Source organism: Nerophis lumbriciformis, linkage group LG06, assembly GCF_033978685.3.
Source record: "Nerophis lumbriciformis linkage group LG06, RoL_Nlum_v2.1, whole genome shotgun sequence".
NCBI classification, from domain to species: Eukaryota; Metazoa; Chordata; class Actinopteri; order Syngnathiformes; family Syngnathidae; genus Nerophis; species Nerophis lumbriciformis.
In genome coordinates this window covers 12,714,031-12,736,347 of record NC_084553.2, presented here as the reverse complement: position 1 = coordinate 12,736,347, position 22,317 = coordinate 12,714,031, and the positions used below count along the sequence as shown (strand labels likewise).

The 22,317-nt window shown below is 38.2% G+C and overlaps 1 protein-coding gene across 1 annotated transcript in view; it reads right to left on the bottom strand.

Annotated features, from left to right (window-relative positions):
- LOC133608470 (plakophilin-3-like) overlaps positions 1 to 21,726 on the bottom strand; it is a 61,428-nt gene extending 39,702 nt beyond the window's left edge. Inside the window, exons 1-2 of the mRNA XM_061963715.2 lie at positions 21,436 to 21,726; positions 2,761 to 2,840 (exon numbers count right to left, since the gene is read on the bottom strand). Coding sequence (XP_061819699.2) covers positions 2,761 to 2,840; positions 21,436 to 21,631 — 276 coding nt within the window. The 5' untranslated portion in view covers positions 21,632 to 21,726. The remainder of the gene's footprint in view (positions 1 to 2,760; positions 2,841 to 21,435) is intronic.
- Positions 21,727 to 22,317: the final 591 nt, after the last annotated feature.

The following is a 22,317-nucleotide window of genomic DNA, read 5'->3' as shown; positions in this document are numbered from 1 at the left end:
AATCCTGGAATTTTTTTTTGAATTGTTGAAGTAGATCACACAATTCCCAATGAGGCTGAATATTTTGAAGTTGGAACAGTTTGAATCAGATGAAAAATGTGGGAGTTGTGGAACTTTGAAGAATGTCCTAGTGAATTTAAATGGGATTTTCCAAAAAAAATGTAGGGATTTCGGGAAAAATGGGAATTTTTTTTAAAATGGTAAAAAACAACAACTTAATGGGTCTGAATGAGTTGAAATGGTTGGTGTTGGAATTTTTCAAATCGGTCGAGAAATGTTGAAGTAGTAACACGTTGAATTGAGAAATGGTCCTACGGAATTCCTGGAATTTCGGGAAAACCGTGAATTTATCCAGTTCAAAAAACAACTCTGTTTTTTGTCCAGATTAAGAGTAATGTTTTGACGGTGGAACGGTTGAAATGCGTTGAAAAATGTGGAAGGAGTAGTCGCCAGAAAAAGGGTGGAAATAGGGCTTTGGAAAACCAGGAATTCTGGAAAATCCTGGAATTTTTTGGAACTTGGAAAAATTATTGTTTGAATTTCCAGGATGGTGCAATGTGTTGAAGGTGGAATGGTTTGAATCGGTTGAAAAATGTGGAAATGGAAGTTTGAAAAATGGCCAATTAATTTTGAATGGGAAAAATGTCCCAGAAAACCTGTAATTCTGGGAAATCTGGGAATTTTTGGAATGTATGCTCCAAAGCTAGAGTTGAACTGAAATCCTGGAATTTTGATGAGCAGCGTAAGTAGGTGGTGTCCAAACAGAAGTGTTGCCTCTATCCTAACATAGCTCCGCCCCCTCTGAAGTCACGCGTGTGGTAGGGGCATACTTGCCAACCTTGAGACCTCCGATTTCGGGAGGTGGGGGGTTGGGGGGGCGGGGCGTGGTTGGGGGCTTGGTTAAGAGGGGAGGAGTATATTGACAGCTAGAATTCACCAAGTCAAGTATTTCATATATATATATATATATATATATATATATATATATATATATATACATACATCCTGAAAATATGCAAACAAAACAGTGTTTGGATAATTGATACTTCAAACTTGCATAAATAAATATTAAGGAATGTAACATAACTTGGCTTCTGAGAGTTTCAAAATGTAATGAATAAAATGCTAAAGTTGTTGATAAACAAGCAATTATTTTAATAATTAAATATGGTCATTTTAAATGAATTATTATGATAATTTAAAATTAATTATTTCAAATATGTTTATTTTAATGTATAATTCTATGGCTGGATGTAATAAGGAGTCAGAAAAAATAAAAAATAAAAATACAATTAGTTTTGATGTTTTTAGCAAAATATAGTAAAAATGTATTTAGTTTTTTTTTTTTTTTAAATGATAAATATATTTATTTGTAGGTAAGATAAACATAATAATACAATTTATCTCTAGTCTGGATGATTTAGTTCTTGTCACCCTGTTGTCCTCCCGTGTGAAAAAAGGCTGTCCTCACTCAAGTCCGCATGGAGCTGGAGGGGGCGTGGCCTCCAGCTCCGGCTGAAAATCGGGAGATTTTCGGGAGAATATTTGTCCCGGGAGGTTTTCGGGAGAGGCGCTGAATTTCGGGAGTCTCCCGGAAAATTCGGGAGGGTTGGCAAGTATGGGTAGGGGACACAAAGAATTGCTCTCGCGACATCCAGCGGACACATTGAGAAACAGCAGTTTCTTTCATTCGAATAAATGATAAATGATAAATGGGTTGTACTTGTATAGCGCTTTTCTACCTTCAAGGTACTCAAAGCGCTTTGACACTACTTCCACATTTACCCATTCACACACACATTAACACACTGATGGAGGGAGCTGCCATGCAAGGTGCTAACCAGCACCCATCAGGAGCAAGGGTGAAGTGTCTTGCTCAGGACACAACGGACATGACGAGGTTGGTACTAGGTGGGGATTGAACCAGGGACCCTCGGGTCGCGCAAAGCCATTCTTCCACTGCGCCACGCCGTCCCTATTCGAACATTTCAGCTCATTTTTATACTGAGCAAACTCATCTCGCGGGCCGGAGGAAACTTGTTGGCGGGCCTGGTTCGGCCCGTGGGCAGTACTTTTAACACCCCTGGTTTAGACGGTATTTTCACATACTTTGCGGATTGTAAATGCAATTGGATGTGGTTTTATGAATACAATGAAACACAAATAAGCATATAAAGTCAACTTGATCCGCCCCTCTATTGGTACTTGAAGGCCTCCAAAAGCCTAGCGTGTGTAAAAGGCCCCTCTGTGTCTCACAAGTTTCGCCTTGACAGAGTTCCTTCTTGAGAGGTTTTACTGCAGGAAGCCGCAGGAAGCTCACTGTGGCCTTTTCATTGTTGCGCTCCCCACTCAAAACAAAAGCAACACATCCACATCCTGTTTGCATTTTTACCCGCCTCCCTGTTTTCATTGTTCTCACTTTAATCAGACTTCCAAGTTCATTGGCGCAGACCGGCAAACTATCAGGAAAGGACGACTTTGACGCCCTGCGCCACCACACAGGTGTGTTTGCGCGCGCGTGTACGGTGGTGTAAACGTGAAGTGACAAGTTTGCACACTGTAGTAAACATCCTCCAAAGTAAGTCATCTTCATATTGGCCGCTTCTGAGAGCCCACTGTAGTCGCGGGAACAAAAAAAACAATAAGCGAGCTCGGCTCGAGTGTTTTCCAGAACACTTGAACGCTGCAGGGTGTGTGCGGCCTATGAGCTGCTCCTGCAAGTATTTTGGGACGTGCTATGACATAATGAGGAGTACTCACAGCCATGACGCGGCTCGGCGTGTGTATCATTGATCTGGAACTGAAGCCTCTTGCAGCCGGGAGGGTGTACTCTGGACATGCTGTTGTCAGACAAGAAACACACGAGATTCACTCAGTTTTACAAGACAAGAGTGGGTTTTGAGTCCAAGAACTCACTGAATATAGATATGATCAAAATAGTATCAATCTCACTGAGATTTCTGAGAGATAATGAGCAATCCAGTCACATAGAGGTAGGAACCAGAGATCCCTTCCTCATCAACAACAATGCTGATCATGCAGACTTTAGGCTTTTAAAACTGTAAAATACCTTAAAAAATGTATTACCACTTCAGTTTGTGACCAAATTATGGTATTTAAAGTTAAAAAGTTAAAGTACCAATGATTGTCACACACACACTAGGTGTGGCGAAATTATTCTCTGCATTTGACCCATCACCCTTGATCACCCCCTGGGAGGTGAGGGGAGCAGTGGGCAGCAGCAGTGGCCGCGCCCGGGAATCATTTTTGGTGATTTAACCCCCAATTCCAACTCTTGATGCTGAGTGCCAAGCAGGGAGGTAATGGGTCCCATTTTTATAGTCTGTGGTATGATTCGGCCGGGGTTTGAACTCACAACCTACCGATCTCAGGGCAGACACTCTATGGGGAAATATTTAAATATAAAAGCTTCAGGTGTACTTTTTAATGTTATTTATGTTATTGATGCACTGACAGAAAAAAAAAATCTGTGGTATTAAGTTTAAAGCAATGTCCTTTTTTTGCCCTCATTATTTAATTGATTTATCTGTAAATATTATTATTTTGTTTTCTTGCTGTTTCTTTCTTTTTTTGGGCGGGGCGGGGGCGGGGGAGGGGGGGTGTCATCGTTGGGATATAAACAAAAAAATATTTTGACATTTAGGGCAGACAAAAGATATATGATGTATGTAAATATGATGTAATGAATAGGAATGTCTGATGCTGAATGTCAATAAAAATTAAATGAAAAAAAAGAAAATTAAAAAGCGATTCGCAAGTAAAAAAAAAAAAGGCAATGTCCTTTTTATGTTGTAAATCAGGGGTAGGGAACCTATGGCTCTAGAGCCAGATGTGGCTCTTTTGATGACTGCATCTGGCTCTCAGATAAATCTTAGCTGACATTGCTTAACACGATAAGTAATGAATAGTTCCGCTGGTAATCATAGTGTTAAAAATAACGACGACAAAGCCATCAGCAAAACCATGCAGCACCAGAAGTCACATTAACGGTAAGAAGTGTTTTATTTATTATTGGTTACCTTCAGAATAGCAACGTTATTAAAAAGAATGAGAGACTTATTATACTCTAAAAATGTTGGTCTTACTTAAAAATGCACACATTTAGTTGTATTCAGTGTTAAAAATTATTATATGACTCTCACGGAAATACATTTTATAATATCTGGCTTTCATGGCTCTCTCAGCCAAAAACGTTCCCGACCCCTGTTGTAAATTATTTCATGTTCATTGTTTTTTAAAGCATTTTAGATTAAAAATGCACCTTAATCCCGGATTGTGCCTCTCTTATTTTTCTCTCGCATACATAAGTGGACTTTTTGTAAGTACATCGATAAACTAATGAGCACTATATGCAAAGTTACTGTACCACCAAGCTTGTTTTCACCATGCAATGTTACATTAAAAAAAATCAAGTAATCCTTTTTTTTTTTTTTTTTTGCTGCCAGTGGCTGAAATATCCTGGGTGAAACCTTCAGAATAAAAGCACATTCACAACCTGAATTGCCAACCTTTAGTTTTGTCATTATGTGCTCTCAAATTTTAACATATGACTATTTGCATCAACAATTAGATATGTTTCTGTTTACCGGTTTCTCCCCTTTTTCTGTAAGGGCCGCCGGAAGTTGGCAGACCCGTCAGCGATCCTGTTCTGTCTCCCTGTAATGTTTGTCTGCTCTTGAATGGGATCGTGATGAACATCTCAATTTCCCCTCGGGGATTAATAAAGTATTTCTGATTCTGATTTTGTGAGAGCCAACAACGATTACTTTGGGCAAAATTATGATCCAGAACCTTATATTTTTGAGCCCGTACACAAAGAGGATGAGGAATAGTTTTAGAAGCCGAATGCAGCTTTCTTGAGACACTATAGCACCCACAGCATTGCTAGGTGCTAAACATATAAACGAACCATATTGAACCATAATAAATAAACACTTACTGTACAATTTCCACTCTCGCTGGGATTCTAGCGAGAGTTTACTAGAATTAACTTTTAACAAGTTTGAGACGATGCTTCTTGAAAATTGGTGCAAATTTTAAGAATTCATTAGATAGACTAAAACTTTCTTATTTTGCCTAAAAAGAACCAACTCTGCCCAGTCCAAGACTGGATCTTGATAGGGGTGTCGCAGTCATCAAATTTGCATTAATGGCCATGCTGCATTTGCAGAAAGCAAGTAAAAAAACACACAGAAAGCAAAACAAATATGCTTACCTCTAGAAATGTACTTTATTCCGTTGCTTTTTTGTGTTTTTGTTTTTATTGTCACAAAAAAATTGGAGCGGCCTGTGAGTGATAGTATTTTACGAGATTTGTCGTTAGTCTCCTATTTAAAAAGAGTATCTATAGTGGTGTGATTATTCGCAAAATCTTACATATACATCTTCTTATTCTCTGGCAGACTGGGTGGATAAGACCATTTTTTTAAAGCATTGTTGGACAGGGAGCGCCCCCTAGAGGGCCGGCAAAAAAATATCTGTTGGTCAGCTGTAGCAGTAATAATAACTGGGATTTATATAGCGCTTTTCTAAGTACCCAAAGTCGCTTTACATGTAGAACCCATCAACCATTCACACCTGGTGGTGGTTAGCTACTTTCATAGCCACAGCTGCCCTGGGGTAGACTGACGGAAGCGTGGCTGCAATTTGCGCCAACGGCCCCTCCGACCACCACCTATCATTCATCATTCAATTCACTGGTGTGAGTGGCACCGGGGGCAAAGGGTGAAGTGTCCCGCCCAAGGACACAACGGCAGCGATTTTTTGGATGGTAAGAGGCGGGGAGCGAACCTGCAACCCTCAGGTTTCTGGCACGGTTGCTCTACCCACTACGCCATGCCGCCACAAGCGGTAGTCAGTTGTAATACACTTTTCCACCACTTGTGGTATTAATGACAAAATCAATCAGAAGAAGTCTAGAACTAAAGTCATGGAGAAGTTTCTTAAGTGCAAAAATTATGACTAAAGTGGTAAAGCTGTAATTTCATTTGCACTTAAATTTTATGGACATTTAAGAAACATAGATTTATTTGTATGTAAATATATATATATATATATATATATATATATATATATATATATATATTGATTTTTATTTTTATTTTTTTATATAACATATATATGTATACATATATATGTTATATATATGTGTTTATATATATATATATATTTTATATATATATATGTATATATATATATATATATGTTTATATATATATATATATATATATATATATATATATTTTATATATATATATATATATATATATATATATATTTACATACAAATATATCTATGTTTCTTAAATGTCCATACAATTTAAGAGCAAATGAAATTACAGCTTTACCACTTTAGTCATAATTTTTGCACTTGGAAGACAATTGGAAGGCAGAATGAAAAGGTAAATTTTTCTTCATGGCTTCGTTAAGCCCTTGGGCTTATTTGTCTTTCGCTAATGCTAACATTAGCTACATAAATTGGTTGATGTATATTAGTGATCGGGACCCTCCGCGGTTTGCAGTGATGTGTCAGAGAGGTCACCTTTCTGTCTACGCTCTAGCATTCATGTAAGAACAATACACAAGCCTGCAACTAAGTGGCAGTAGTGCTCAATCTAATCAATAGGCTCTGTGTCCTATCCAGTAGAAGTAGTAAGTACACAGGAGCATGTGCACAGAGGCGGAGAGATGGAGAAGAAAAGAAAAAAAAGAGTCGTCGTCGGCCACCGTAAAAAGTAGTACTAACAGTAGTAATAAGTAGAAGTGTATGTAGGATGATATAAATTAGTAACGTGAGTCTACTATCATATATTATTACTATGAATAAATTACTATTGTGATGGTTGGCTGTGCTCTTGTACGTGGGTTGTACAGAGAGGAAGGTCAGCTGATGACACGGGAAAAACAATCGTCATGGTGCAGTCCAGAAGGACGGAAGGAAAGGGGGCTGAAGGGAGGGGTCAGGGGGAACCGGGCTGCATGCCAAACCGTAAGACCTCACCGGGGTCACATGTCAGCCAAGGTATGCTCACGCTACAATGCACACACTGACTGCATGAAGAAGAGAATCAATATCATATAAATCCGTAACTGAAGCACAAATAGTGACGCATGGCTGTAGACCACCACAATGTACATCGTGTTGTATCTTGTATCTCACTGTTTAGCCACCGTTGTTTTTATAAGGTGAGGAAGTTCAAATAAACAAGTGCTGAGACGCTGCGTGTCCAAGTTGGAGAAAGACGGAGATCTCATGTAACGAGAGCAGACGTTGCCTACGTCGTGTCTGGTTCTCTGGGAAAAACTTCCCAATCAGATTCCAAAAAGCTTAAGGGACTTGATGTTAGACTAGCAAACATTTTCCTCTGATTCAGCGAGTGGTCTGTCACGAGTGGGAGAAGGTTTCTCTGAGAGAAACCAAAGCCAGCAGATAGTAGCTGACTACTTCCTGTGTGTGTTTATGAGCTATCCATCTTACTGACTTGTTGGACTGTCCTGCTAAGTGGGAGTCTCTTTGCTGTGGATTAGTTGCAAGCCCTTCCTGTCTTTAAAGTGGTGGTCTTTAAGTTGTAGAGGCTATGGATCTCATCTTTCATCTTAACACAACAGGCTGTGCCTGGTACAAGCATTGACTACCCAGGTCAATGAAAAGTCAATAAATGATGGAGTCTTTGCAGCTAGAACAGTTTCCCCTCTAATGGGAAGACTTTCTATGAGATGTTTGAAGGGTGACAGATCACTCATGTTTGACCTGTTATAGTTCTTCCACAGCAAACTTCAGGTACGGAGGGGGGACTTTCCTAAAATGTTCCCACAAACTTGGGAGCAGCAGTTCAATCAATCCCAAATGATAATCACAAATGTCTCAAAGGGCTTCACAAACTCACAACGACATCCCCTGATCTAAACCCACATCTGGGCAAGGAAAAACTAAGATGGAAGAAAAGAAGGAACCTTGAAAAGGGATCGCAGATTTAGGGACCCCCCCTTCAGGAGTGACCGGCTACAATGGATGTCAAGTGGGTACAGTTCTTGAATTGCTAAATTAATACTGATAAATTAATTAGTTCATAATTTTATAGATAAAGTGGGAGTTCAGTCTGTCTGGAAATCAGCAGATAGTCATGAGGGAAGTGAATCTTCTTCCAGCCTCAGCCAGTCAGCTTCGCAGAGATGTCTGTAGCTGTGCATTAAAGTGTGGTCCAAAGATTGGTCCACGTCGGGTCTCAATTTGTGTCAGCTTAACACCTATTCCGGACTGGTAACTTGTCCAGAAATTAACTGTGGCCACCTGGTATCCTCTCCAGACAGGAGAGGGGAGGACAGGGCAAAAAAGCAGCAGGTCAACTGGTGTAAAAAGGGGTTTATTTAACAGCTAGAGCAGTGGTTCTTAACCTGGGTTCGATCGAACCCTAGGGGTTCGGTGAGTCGGGCTCAGGGGTTCGGCGGAGGTCAAGACACACCCGACTCATCGTGTAAATAAAAACTTCTCCCTATCGGCGTATTACGGATACGGCAACAGCAGAAGTCACACTGATTTGCAGGTGTGTAATTTGTTGTGAGTTTATGCACTGTGTTGGTTTTGTTATTTGAACAAGGTGATGTTCATGCACGGTTCATTTTGTGCACCAGTAAAAAAAACATCGTAACACTTCAGTATGGGGAAACATATTCACCATTAATTAGTTGCTTATTAACATGCAAATTAGTAACATATTGGCTCTTAACTAGTCATTATTAAGTACCTTCTAACCCTAACCCTAACCCTAACCAAATAACTCTAAATTAAGTCTTTGTTACTAGAATGTGTTCCCCATACTAAAGTGTTACCAAAAACATATAACTGTGTCTGGAATTTGAAAAAAACATTTTATTTTTCACTGAAGAAGGGTTCGGTGAATGCGCATATGAAACTGGTGGGGTTCGGTACCTCCAACAAGGTTAAGAACCACTGAGCGAGAGTATATTAATGAGTTTTAAGGTGGGACTTAAATGCTCCTACTGAGGTAGAATCTCTAACTGTTGCTGGTAGGGTATTCCAGAGTACTAGAGCCCAAATGGAAAACGCTCTAGAGCTGCAGACAATATAATCAGTGAGATAAGGTGATGCTAAATCGTTTAGTATTTTGTACTTAAGTAACAGAACTTTAAAAGTGCACCTTAAGTGTACCGGGAGCCAGTGCAGGTGGGCCTGTATAGGCGTAATATGATCGAACTTGGAAGCCGACTGTTGCTCAGATAGAGAATGAAGATCCAAGATCCAATCTCTGATTGATCAATTGCGATGTTTGCTCCAATCCATGCATTGTTTCTGAGACCTGCTCCTGCCTTCAGGGACCATAAAAGGAGCGCCAGGAGGTTTTTCGGCGGGACAACAAGAAGTAATCACAAGGTCCATCACGTATTCAGCTTTGGACTGAAGAATGTTAATAGGCCATGTGACCTTTGCAGTGCCCGTTGATGACAGTGATTCTGAAGCTTCTTGGAAGTGAAGACTGGATTATTTCCAGATGCACAAAACGGAGAAAATGAATGAATGTAGCAGAGCGATAGAAGGAAGACAATGGTGAATTCAGATTGTTATCATCTGGGCTTTTTGCGTTTATTACCATAATCACGCTCATCTTCTAGCAATCTAGCTCCTGGATTTATGACCCCCACACTTCAACCACAAGCCACTAATGGTTTTTCTCTAAACACCACCATGTTATTGTCACAAGTCTATCTTCAGCCCAGCCTCCCACACCCCGGACCAGACCAGTCTAGATAGGAGACAGATGTCGTCCTCTGTCTTAGCCAGGATCAGGGCATTCTTCTCTTAGGATGTGTAGGTCATATGTGAAGAAGTCCAGTCATAGTAGTGACTCAAACCACTCCTAACCTGACAAACACTGCGGTTGACCAAACTACAGCACCATGGCCGTCGTCTGCTTGCATAAAGACCCACAGAGAAGAAGGTGAGACATTTGTCAGCAGCACTCAGCATGACAGGCTGAGCTGAACATTCCAAAATAGACTCTGATAACTGACTGGGAATGTTCATGCTCAGCTGAGGAGGAGGCTACACGCTAACATCAGCTACGCCACCTTTCATTTCCCTAGTTCATGGAGATTCATGGACCATACGCTTAATCTCAGCACGTTCTATCATTGTGTGAATGCGCCAAAACATTCACAGCATATAGTATTCTCATTGTTATTACGCCCTACTTTTCATCCTCTCTCTTCTCCCACATTTTTATACGATTCATACCATTCACACTTCACAATTTTTGGTTCATCAATGACATGCGTGCTATCACTTTTTTGGTGTTTCACAAATTCCCACATTTCCTGGAATTCCACATATTGCAGAACATTTCTTCCCATATGCAATAATTGGGAAATTTTAAAACATCCACATTTCTCAGCCGATTCAAACTATTCCAACGTCAAAATACTCTATGTTAATGTTACTCAATTGCTAGCATGCTATCATTTGTATACACCTCAGGGTCATATGTTTTGGTGCTTGAAGAATTTAAACAAACTTTGATTGATTGATTGATGCGTTCTAACTGTTTGCCTGCTAATGTTAGCATGCTAATTACAAGCTTTTTTTTGGCAAATTTTGCAGATATACTTCAGAGTCATGTATTTTGGCACTTGACACATGTTTACTGTTAGCATGCTAATGTTAGGATATTAGCTTTTTCTCAGGCCATTCAATTGATCGCAACTGGACTGTTTGGTTTGTCTTCGAAGACATTTCTCCTCTCATCTCAGTAGGCTTCATCATTCATGCTCATAGACTTAGATTGGTCAGAGCTAGTCTTAGACTTAGATTGGTCAGATCTAGTCTAGTGGCCCGAGCCAATACCTCAGGAGGCTTCATCAGTTCATGCTCATAGACTTAGATTGGTCACATCTAGTCTTAGACTTAGATTGGTCAGATCTAGTCTAGCGGCCCGAGCCAATACCTCAGTAGGCTTCATCAGTTCATGCTCATAGACTTAGATTGGTCACATCTAGTCTTAGACTTAGATTGGTCACATCTAGTCTAGCGGCCCGAGCCAATACCTCAGTAGGCTTCATCAGTTCATGCTCATAGACTTAGATTGGTCACATCTAGTTTTAGACTTAGATTGGTCAGATCTAGTCTAGCGGCTGGTGCCAATACCTCAGTAGGCTTTATCACTTCATGCTCATAGACTTAGATTGGTCAGATCTAGTCTTGGACTTAGATTGGTCAGATCTAGTCTAGCGGCCATTGTTAATACCTCAGTAGGCTTCATCACTTCATGCTCATAGACTTAGATTGGTCAGAGCTAGTATTAGACTTAGATTGGTCAGATCTAGTCTAGCGGCCATTGTTAATACCTCAGTAGGCTTCATCACTTCATGCTCATAGACTTAAATTGGTCAGAGCTAGTCTTGGACTTAGATTGGTCAGACCTAGTCTAGCGGCCATTGTCAATACCTCAGTAGGCTTCATCACTTCATGCTCATAGACTTAGATTGGTCAGAGCTAGTCTTAGACTTAGATTGGTCAAATCTAGTCTTAGACTTAGATTGGTCAGATCTAGTGTAGCGGCTGGTGCTAAAACCTCAGTCGGCTTCATCACTTCATGCTCATAGACTTAGATTGGTCAGAGCTGTTCTTAGACTTATATTTATCTTATATATTTGTGGTTTTGGCACCAGCCATTTCGGTAGTTGATGCACGCTAACTGTTGGTCTAACAAAGGCCAGCCGGTGTGGTGTTGGTGAACCTCAATTTTTCTGACAACCTCAGTGGCTCGGTAGCTAGCACGCTCGTCTCTCACGCGGACGACCCAGGTTCGAGTACGAGGCGGAATAGGAGAGCAAGGACAGAATGAGGCGGTTTGAAGAGAAGCAGTGACCTGGACCAAATGAAATCAAACTCTATCTGTAAAACGCTTTTCTTACATATAAAAATTGGCACAAAGGGGGAGATTGAGGTTTAGGGGGGTGAGTTTAATGAAGGCCAGCCGTTGGTGCTGAGCCATGTGTACGTCATACTTGCCAACCCTCCCGGATTTTCCGGGAGACTCCCGAAATTCAGCGCCTCTCCCGAAATTCAGGCGGAGCTGGAGGGGGCGTGGCCTCCAGCTCCATGCGGACCTGAGTGACGTGTTGACAGCCTGTTCACACGTCCGCTTTCCCACAATATAAACAGCTAATGATCGAGGGCGAGTTCTTGGTTTCTTATGTGGATTTATTGTTAGGCAGTTTCATTAACGTCCTCCCAGCGTGGTAACAACACACAACAACAGCAGTCAAGTTTTCGTCGGCCGTAAAGCAGTTTGTCTGCCGTAAACAGCAATGTTGTGACACTTTTAAACAGGACAATACTGCCATCTACTATACATGCATATGTGACCCACCCATAATGTGTCACATTTTTGTGTTGATTTATTTATTTTATTTTGTGGTTTGAATTCGTTTTTGGAGCTGTCGTTCCATATTTATCAGTATTCACATTGGTCAGTAGGGGGCAGTAGGGCGTTTCTTCCCAATTGAATGCTATCACCTGCAGACCGGAAGTGTCTTGTCATTCTGATGAGAGCGACTAGTCTGTGAACAATTGAAACGTCCTGTGTGCTTTTTCCTCCTGTATAACAGGTTAGTTTTGGTGAATCAACTCACTGAATAATATCCATGTGATCTTTATAAGTTTAAGTACACATTCTGATGGTGGAGCCTAACTCTAAAGTGTTTGTGAGTTGTACTTTGTATTTGTGAATGAATTCAGTGCACAGCTGCAGTAATCAATACAAAAAGGGGACGTGAGTACGCAATGTTTATGTAGGAGCTTCTGATCCTAATTCAGACTCCCAAATTAGAGCTCCCGTTTTCTTATTGATTTTATAATGTAAATTTGTATAATGTGTGTGTTCTGAAATAGTGACAGAGAATAGAACAAGGATGGACAATTCAACCCTTAACTCAACAATGAGTAGATGAGTGTTATGTGTGTGTGTATGTGTAAATAAATGAACACTGAAATTCAAGTATTTCTTTTATTTATTTATATATATACATATATATATATACATATATATATATATATATATATATATATATATATATATATATATATATATATATATATATATATATATATATATACGGTAGCTAGAATTCACTGAAAGTCAAGTATTTCTTATATATATCTATCTTAACCACGCCCCCCACCCCCCACCCCCCACCTCCCAAAATCGGAGGTCTCAAGGTTGGCAAGTATGGTGTACGTTGACAACATCACAAGCCTGTCCGAACCAGGCGGGTTGGGTTGCAGCTTTAAACCTACAGGTAAAATTTTTTGTAACCTGACCATAATTGGCTCGTGTGCTAACTTTTTTGCATTCACATGCAATTTCTACCAAAATTGCTTATTCTAGTTTGGAAGTAATACTGCTACACAACAGACGTCACAATTACTTTTTTTTACAAGAGTTATCTGTAGGGGTGTCTTTTTGATTAGAAGGGATCTGATTCGACGATCAACCCTGTAGTCTGATCGTGTGTCATCGCACGCCTTAGGCTTGGGACGCCATCTACCCTAGGTGAGACTCGCCAGAAGTTGAACATTGGGGTGTAGCTTCAATGGTAATCATCCTTCTCCTGGTTCACATATAAAAACCTTGTTACGACGTTGACTTCCTCTAGTCGAGACAGGGGTCGGCCAAAGCCCAATATCTGCCGTGTTTATTTATTTATCTGGGTTTGTTAGTCTTTTAGAGGAAGGAAAAGTCACAACTGAGATCTGCTAATCTGCGGATAAATGTAGCATGCATGCTAAGCTACATGGAACAAACGTTCCGTTACATTTCAGACAGTGAAAATCCTTAGTCGAAGACAACCCACGTTATCTGTAGTCTGACATTCTAAAAAAGCCAATGTGATGTGGTAACAGCACACACGATGCAGTGTTATTGGTAAGTGTCCTGCTAAGTGTCCGAGTCAGCAACATTCAAACACTCGCTTATCAGACATGGAGGGAGGGTCTGCTTCTGCTCCTGTTCCCGCTGGAAACCATGACAACCTCATTCTGACTTTCTGCCAAGGAAGACCACTGTCACATTTCCCACCTGGCTGGAACTTGTCATGTAAAAGCCCCCCAAAAACAGGAAATGGTGACAACGATAAAAACACCGCAGGGTCGGAAATAACAGCACAGCACATGTCTCCTGCACCTCTACAAAGTGGCCACAATATTATTCAGCATATTAATTATTTCATATGAGAATGTTTCTGCACATTTCCAGGAAGTAAAGTAAAGTATTTAATTCTTATTGGTTTGAAGGAAATCTGTAAAATTAGGGAGGGTGTGACTTATGGTAATCATGATCAACTAATTAAGGGCAAAAATCACCAAAAAATTCAAGGGTTTTGACAAATTTCACGAAAAAAAAAAGAAAAAAAAAGAAAGAGTTACTGTATGCTGCTAATGAATGACTGAACAAACAAACTGAAAGAATGAGAAAAAGAACGAACAACTCAACGAACAAACCAACAAAGGAACGAGCGAACATACGAACGAACGAGAAAAAGAACAAACGACAAAACAAACAAAACATCAAACGGATGAAAGAAAAGTTATGTTGCCAATGAACGAACAAACCAACAAATGAACGAACGAACAAGAAAAAAACGAACGACAAAATGTACAAAACAATCAAAAAGAGTTATGTTGCTAATAAACGATGTAACCAACAAATGAATGAAAGAACGAAAAAAAGAACGAACGACAAAACTAACAAAACAACAAACAGATAAACAAAAAGAGGTATGTTGCTAATGAACGAACAAACCAACAAATGAACAAACGAACATACCAATGAACAAACGACAAAAAGAACGGACGACAAAACGAACAAAACAACAAACGGATGAACAAAAAGAGTTATGTTGCTAGTGAACGAACGAACCAACAAATGAACGAACAAACATATGAGCGAACGAGAAAAAAAACGAACGACAAAACGAACAAAACATCAACCAGCTGAAAAAAAGAGTTATGTTGCCGATGAACGAACAAACCGACAAATGAACAAAGGAACATACGAACGAACGAGTAAAAAAACGAATAAAACAACAAAGAAATGATCAAAAAGAGTTTTGTTGCTAATAAACGAGGGAACCAACAAATGAACGAACGAACAACAAAACTAACAAAACAACAAACAGACGAACAAAAAGAGTCATATTGTTAATGAACGAACAAACCAACAAATGAACAAACCAACATGAGTGAACGAGAAAAAGAACGGACAACAAAACGAACAAAACAACAAACGGATGAACAAAAACAGTTATGTTGCTAATGAATGAACGAACCAACAAATGAACGAACGAGCAAACTACCGAGAAAAAAAATGAACGACAAAACAACAAACGAACAAACAAATTAACTGTGTTGCTAATGAACGAACAAATGAATTAACGAACAAAGAAATGAACAAACGACCATACTTGCCAACCTTGAGACTTCCGATTTCGGGAGGTGGGGGGGCATGGTCGGGGTGGGGCGGGGGGCGTGGTTGTGGGCGCGGCTAAGAGGGGAGGAGTATATTTACAGCTAGAATTCACCAAGTCAAGTATTTCATTCATATATATATATATATATATATATATATATATATATATATATATATATATATATATATATATATATATATATATAAATAAAAGAAATACTTGAATCTCAGTGTTCATTTATTTACACATATACACACACATAACACTCATCTACTCATTGTTGAGTTAAGGGTTGAATTGTCCATCCTTGTTCTATTCTCTGTCACTATTTTTCTAACCATGCTGAACACCCTTTCGCAGGTACCCAGAAAGGTGTCGAGTACCACCAAAAAAACTGAATCTCTGAAGACAGAATACAAATCTGTGTTAAAGGTGTACAAATACTGTTTGTATAATAAGCATGTTATTGTTTACAAATGAGGGTTAAGAGTTCAGTACTAAAAAAAAAAGAAAAAAGAATGTGGCTTAAGTACAGTTTTTTAATTGAGCTGCTGCATTTTTTGGTTGGGTTGTTTATTTATTTTGAGTATCTTCTACATTTCTAAAAGGGGAGGAATGTAATAGAGTGATCTATGTTTGTCTGTTGCCATCTCCTGGTGAATGTTGGCTATAGCGTACTGGGGTTACTTTTTGGTTGGCCAACGATTTACGTGGTGTTGCGCACCGGACGTCAAGTGTGTGAGTCTGTTCTGAAGTCTACAGTAAAGAGACGTACTTCATCACCTCGCCTGGTTATTGCCTCCAACTCAATATATTACAACAACATTGCTGTTTACGGCAGACGAACTGCTTTACGGTAGAATAAAACATGACTGCTGTTGTTGTGTGTTGTTACCGCGCTGGGAGGACGTTAATGAAACTGCCTAACAATAAACCCACACAAGAAACCAAGAACTCGCCCTTCATCATTCTACAGTTATAACGTGTTTGGGCAGGCACGCTGTTTATTTTGTGTATATTGTGGGAAAGCGGACGTGAATACAGGCTGTTGACACGTCACTCAGGTCCGCATGGAGCTGGAGGGGGCGTGGCTTCCAGCTCCGCCTGAATTTCGGGAGAAAATTTGTCCCGGGAGGTTTTCGGGAGAGGCGCTGAATTTCGGGAGTCTCCCGGAAAATCCGGAAGGGTTGGCAAGTATGCAAACGACTGAACGGACAAGCAAAAGACCGAAGAAGCGAATGGCTGAATGAACAAACAACTGAACATAAAAGAAAGAACGAACAGAAGAAGAAAAGAGGTTTGTTGCTAATGAATGAACGAACAAACAAATGAACAAACAACTGAACCACTGAGGAAAAAAAAACTAACGGCAAAACAACAAATCAACAAAATAATTGTGTTGCTAATACGAACAAACAAATTAACAAACGACTGAATGGACAAGCAAAAGACCGAAGGAGCGAACGGCTGAATGAACAAACAACTGCCTGCCAGAGAACAAAAAGACGTAGCAAGAAGGATCTGTGTTTAGTCTATTTTTAAACATATTTGTTTTCTTTTCATGTTTCAGAGTCCATAAAGATGACATGCATGCGTCAATAATGCGAGTTAGATTGCAGCCTGAGGTAAACACTACAAGGAGCTCATTGTGAAAATGGCAAAAAAAAAAAAAGAAAAGAAAAGGTAAAGAGATAGAGACAATGGTCTTTCTGGCAGTCTGAATCGTGTTGTGTTCAGGGAACGTTTGTGGCGCACCATGACAAGCACTCGCTACATGCACGCTCAGCTTTGACACGGTGGCGTTAACATTGCTCACTTCATCACGCAAATGAACACCGTGACAAGCACGGCTGCGTTGACGCCAGAAGAACATGGAGGAATCATTCACACTCAGGTGCAGATGATTTTAAATGGTGCATCAAGACCACAAGACCCTTTCTCTGTTCTCGCACTTCTGGACCTCTATTTAACTAACACTTCACAAATAGCAAAAATAAAACAAATACTTTATGATACCTGGAATGTCACGACTGAAATAACATTTTAATAGAATTGTTTAAGTTGTTTTTCACTATCACGTCACATTTTGTACGCAAGGCTGCTTGCTGTTGCTAGGCAGACTTCACAGGGACATTTAGCCAGTCCATTGTACCGGTAGTATTGTTGTTGTTGTTCACACAAACAACACACAGTTATATAAGTTAACCATTAACAGTTAAAATCAAATCAAAAAAATGTGTCTAACAAGATTTAATCGTTTAAAATAAAGATTATTAGAGATTGAAAAATAAATAAAAACAGACCACAATTTGTTACATTTTAGCGCTTGAGTTAACAATCACTAATCATTTTTTTCCCCAACTTCCTTATCATCAGACAGCCTGTGTTGTTTATTTAAGGTCAGTCCTTGGACCTTAACCACTTATCGGAGGGGGAAACCTAACACAACACTACAGACTATGGCTAGTTTAGGTCCTAATCTACACCACTGTAAAACTACAAACACAATAATGTGTGTGTTATCTGTTTACATGCTAAATGACATCAACTAAACAAGCAAAAAAACACACTTTTATTTTGGTAATTTAATGTCCTGTGTCCTTTGGTTGTTTTTCGACACTCGTTGATGCTTACTTTGGTACTAAGTTAACATTGTTATAACAAAAGAAAATAATATTTAGAAATTTGTCAGGCGCTAATGTAGTCTAGCTTCGCTAAATTTAGCTAAATTAGAATTTTTGCATTAATTTATGGCTTTTTTTGTAATGTGTTGTCCTGTGTTTGGTTGTTTTTCGACATTTTTGTTGCTTAACTTGGTTCTAAAATCAACATTGTTGAACATAAACAAACAAGATTTGAACATTTGTCAGGCGCTAATGTAGTCTAGCTTAGCTAAATTTAGCTAAATTAGAATTTTTGCATTAATTTATGGCTTTTTTTTAAATGTGTTGTCCTGTGTTTGGTTGTTTTTCGACATTTTTGTTGCTTAACTTGGTTCTAAAATCAGCATTGTTAAACATAATCAAACAAGATTTGAACATTTGTCAGGCGCTAATGTAGTCTAGCTTAGCTAAATTGAGCTAAATTAGAATTTTTGCATTCATTTATGGCTTTTTTGTAATGTGTTGTCCTGTGTTTGGTTGTTTTTCGACATTTTTGTTGCTTAACTTGGTTCTAAAATCAACATTGTTAAACAGAAACAAACAAGATTTGAACATTTGTCAGGCGCTAATGTAGTCTAGCTTAGCTAAATTTAGTTCAATTAGACTTTTTGCATTCATTTATGGCTTTTTTTTAAATGTGTTGTCCTGTGTTTGGTTGTTTTTCGACATTTTGGTTGCTTAACTTGGTTCTAAAATCAGCATTGTTAAACATAAACAAACAAGATTTGAACATTTGTCAGGCGCTAATGTAGTCTAGCTTAGCTAAATTGAGCTAAATTAGAATTTTTGCATTCATTTATAGCTTTTTTGTAATGTGTTGTCCTGTATTTAGTTGTTTTTTGACATTTTTGTTGCTTAACTTGGTTCTAAAATCAACATTGTTAAACATAAACAAACAAGATTTGAACATTTGTCAGGCGCTAATGTAGTCTAGCTCAGCTAAATTTAGTTCAATTAGACTTTTTGCATTCATTTATAGCTTTTTTGTAATGTGTTGTCCTGTGTTTGGTTGTTTTTCGACATTTTTGTTGCTTAACTTGGTTCTAAAATCAGCATTGTTAAACATAAACAAACAAGATTTGAACATTTGTAAGAAGGGCTAGAGCTAATGTAGCCTATCTTAGCTTGACACCGCTAAATTAGCCTTTTTGCTTTACTTTATTGCGGTTTTTTTTTTTTTAATTGTTTTTCAGTATTTGAAATGCTTAACTTGGTTCCAAAATTAACATTGTTTAACATTGACTGAAACACAATTTGGGAATTTATCGCAACCATAGTTAATGTAGCTTAGCTTAGTTCTACTGGGCTTAATTAGCAGTTTTGTGTTGCTTTATTGTTTTCTAGTCATTTGTTGTCCTGTATTAGTCTGGCTTTATTTCTACGTTGTGCCACGCTCAACATGAGAAATGTATTACGTTTAGAGCTGTAGCCAAGCTTTGCTCAATTAGCAGTTTGCGTTATACTTTATTGGTTTTTGATAAATGATTGTTCTGTATTTTGTTTTGGTTGTTTTTCTACACCTTCTGATGCTTAACTTGGTTCTGAAATTAACATATATGTTGTTAAACGTTAAAACAAGATTTAAGGAATCTATCACGACTCGAACAAATGTAGGCTAGCTTAGCTCAAAATGACTAAATTAGCATTTTTGTGTACTACTTTATTGCTTTTTTGTAATTTATTGTTCTGTGTTTATTTTGGTTGTTTAATTGCATAACTTCATATCAAAATGAACATTGTTAAACACTGAAACAAGGAAGATTTATTGCGACTAAAGCTAATGTAGCCTAGCTTCGTTCAACAAGGCTTAATGAGCAGTTTCATGTTACTTTATTGTTTTTAGTCTTTTATTGTTCTATATTTGCTTAGTTGTTTTTCTACACTTTTTGATTCTTACCTTGGTTCTAAAATAAATATGAACGTTGTTGGTGGATGTTTTGAGAAATTTTGCACAACTAGAACGGATGTAGCCTAGTTTAGCTCAATAAGACTTAACATTTTTGCGTTACTTACTTTATTGCTCTTTTTTTAAATGTGTTGTTCTGTGTTTATTTTGGTTGTTTAATTGCATAACTTGATATTAAAAAGAACATTGTTAAACACTGAAACAAGGAAGATTTGGAAATTAATCGCAACTAAAGCTAATGTAGCCTAGCTTAGTTCAACAAGGCTTAATGAGCAGTTTCCGGTTACTTTATTGTTTTTAGTCATTTATTGTTCTATATTTGCTTGGTTGTTTTTCTACACATTTTGATTCTTACCTTGGTTCTAAAATAAATATTAACGTTGTTGAATTATGTTTTGAGAAATTTTGCACTACTAGAACGGATGTAGCCTAGCTTAGCTCAACAAGACTTAACAGTTTTGCGTTACTTACTTTATTGCTGTTTTTTAAATTTGTTGTGTATTTTGGTTGTTTAATTGCATAACTTGATATTAAAAGGAACATTGTTAAACACTGAAACAAGAAAGATTTGGGAATGTATTGCGACTGAAGCTAATGTAGCCTCGCTTAGTTCAACAAGGCTTAATGAGCACTTTCATGTTACTTTATTGTTTTTAGTCATTTGTTGTTCTATATTTGCGTGATTGCTTTTCTACACCTTTTGATTCTTACCTTGGTTCTAAAATAAATATTAACATTGTTAAATGATGTTTTGAGAAATTGTGCACAACTAGAACGGATGTAGCCTAGATTAGCTCATTAAGACTTAACATTTTTGCACTACTTACTTCATTGCTCTTTTTTTAAACATGTTGTTCTGTGTTTATTTTGGTTGTTTAATTGCACAACTTGATATTAAAATGAACATTGTTAAACACTGAAACAGGGAAGATTTGAAAATGTATCGCGACTAAAGCTAATGTAGCCTAGCTTAGTTCAACAAAGCTTAATGAGCAGTTTACGGTTACTTTATTGTTTTTAGTCTTTTATTGTTCTATATTTGCTTGATTGTTTTTCTACACCCTGTTAACTTGGTTAAAAAATAAATCTCAACGTTGATAAATATTCAGACTTGATTTGAGGAATTTCGCATGACTAGCACAAATGTAATGCCTACTTCCTTAAACTTTTTTTTTTTTTTTTTTTAAATACATAGTTATTTTTATTCGACAATTCAACCAAACTGTGATAAAGAATACAAATATTAAGTGAAGTGAAATTTGCAAGAATAATGCAAAAAGGGACAAGCGGTAGAATGGATGGATGGATGTAAAGTTTGTGCTCCGGGGCGCCATCTTGAGACGACGTCCGGGAGGATCTCACCTGTTGATCCGAGCAAGGAGTCCTCCAACCTGGGCAGAGACGAGCACTTCTTCTCGGCCAGTCGCAGTCGGACCTGCTCCTGGACCCTCCGGGCCTTGGCCCCCGCGTCCGAGCACAGACCATCGGAGGGAACCACGTAGGCTGTCCGGGAGGAGTTGGGCGGCAAGGCGGACAGAAAGCAGCCGTCTGCGCTCATCCTGCAGCGGGGGCGAATAGACGAGGAGAGGCCGGCAGGAGAGCGAGGAGAGGCGGGTGTGGGTGGTCTGCTGGGGACGGACACTGACTGGAGGACGGAGGCTTTGTGTCCGCTATGAAATAGTCATGAGAGGCGGGACATGGAGCCTCTCCCATCACCTGCTGCTGACTGCTGCCAACTAACCACTACTACAGTGCACTGCACCACGAATACATGTTACATCAACATGCTTTAGGAATTCTAATTATTTAAAAAAATAAAATGTTTTACTATACATTTTTATATTATTAATTACATATATTATTATTAGTATTTAAAAATAAATTCAAGTTCATGTATTATTTACTCATATATTGGACTGGTTGATTTGCATTTGAAAATAAAGGAGGGAAAACAATTATATATATATATATATATATATATATATATATATTAAATTATAAATATATAAAATATTATATATACATAATATTAAACGTATATATATATATATATATATATATATATATATATATATTATTACATAAACTATTTTTAATTTTAATTTTTTTTATTATTTATTATAAATAAGAATTCACATACTCATCTCTCTTATATAGTATAGTATATACTTGATATTCATTTGAAAATATATATAACAGAAATATATTATATTTTTATAAATATATAATTGTCAATAATTTAAT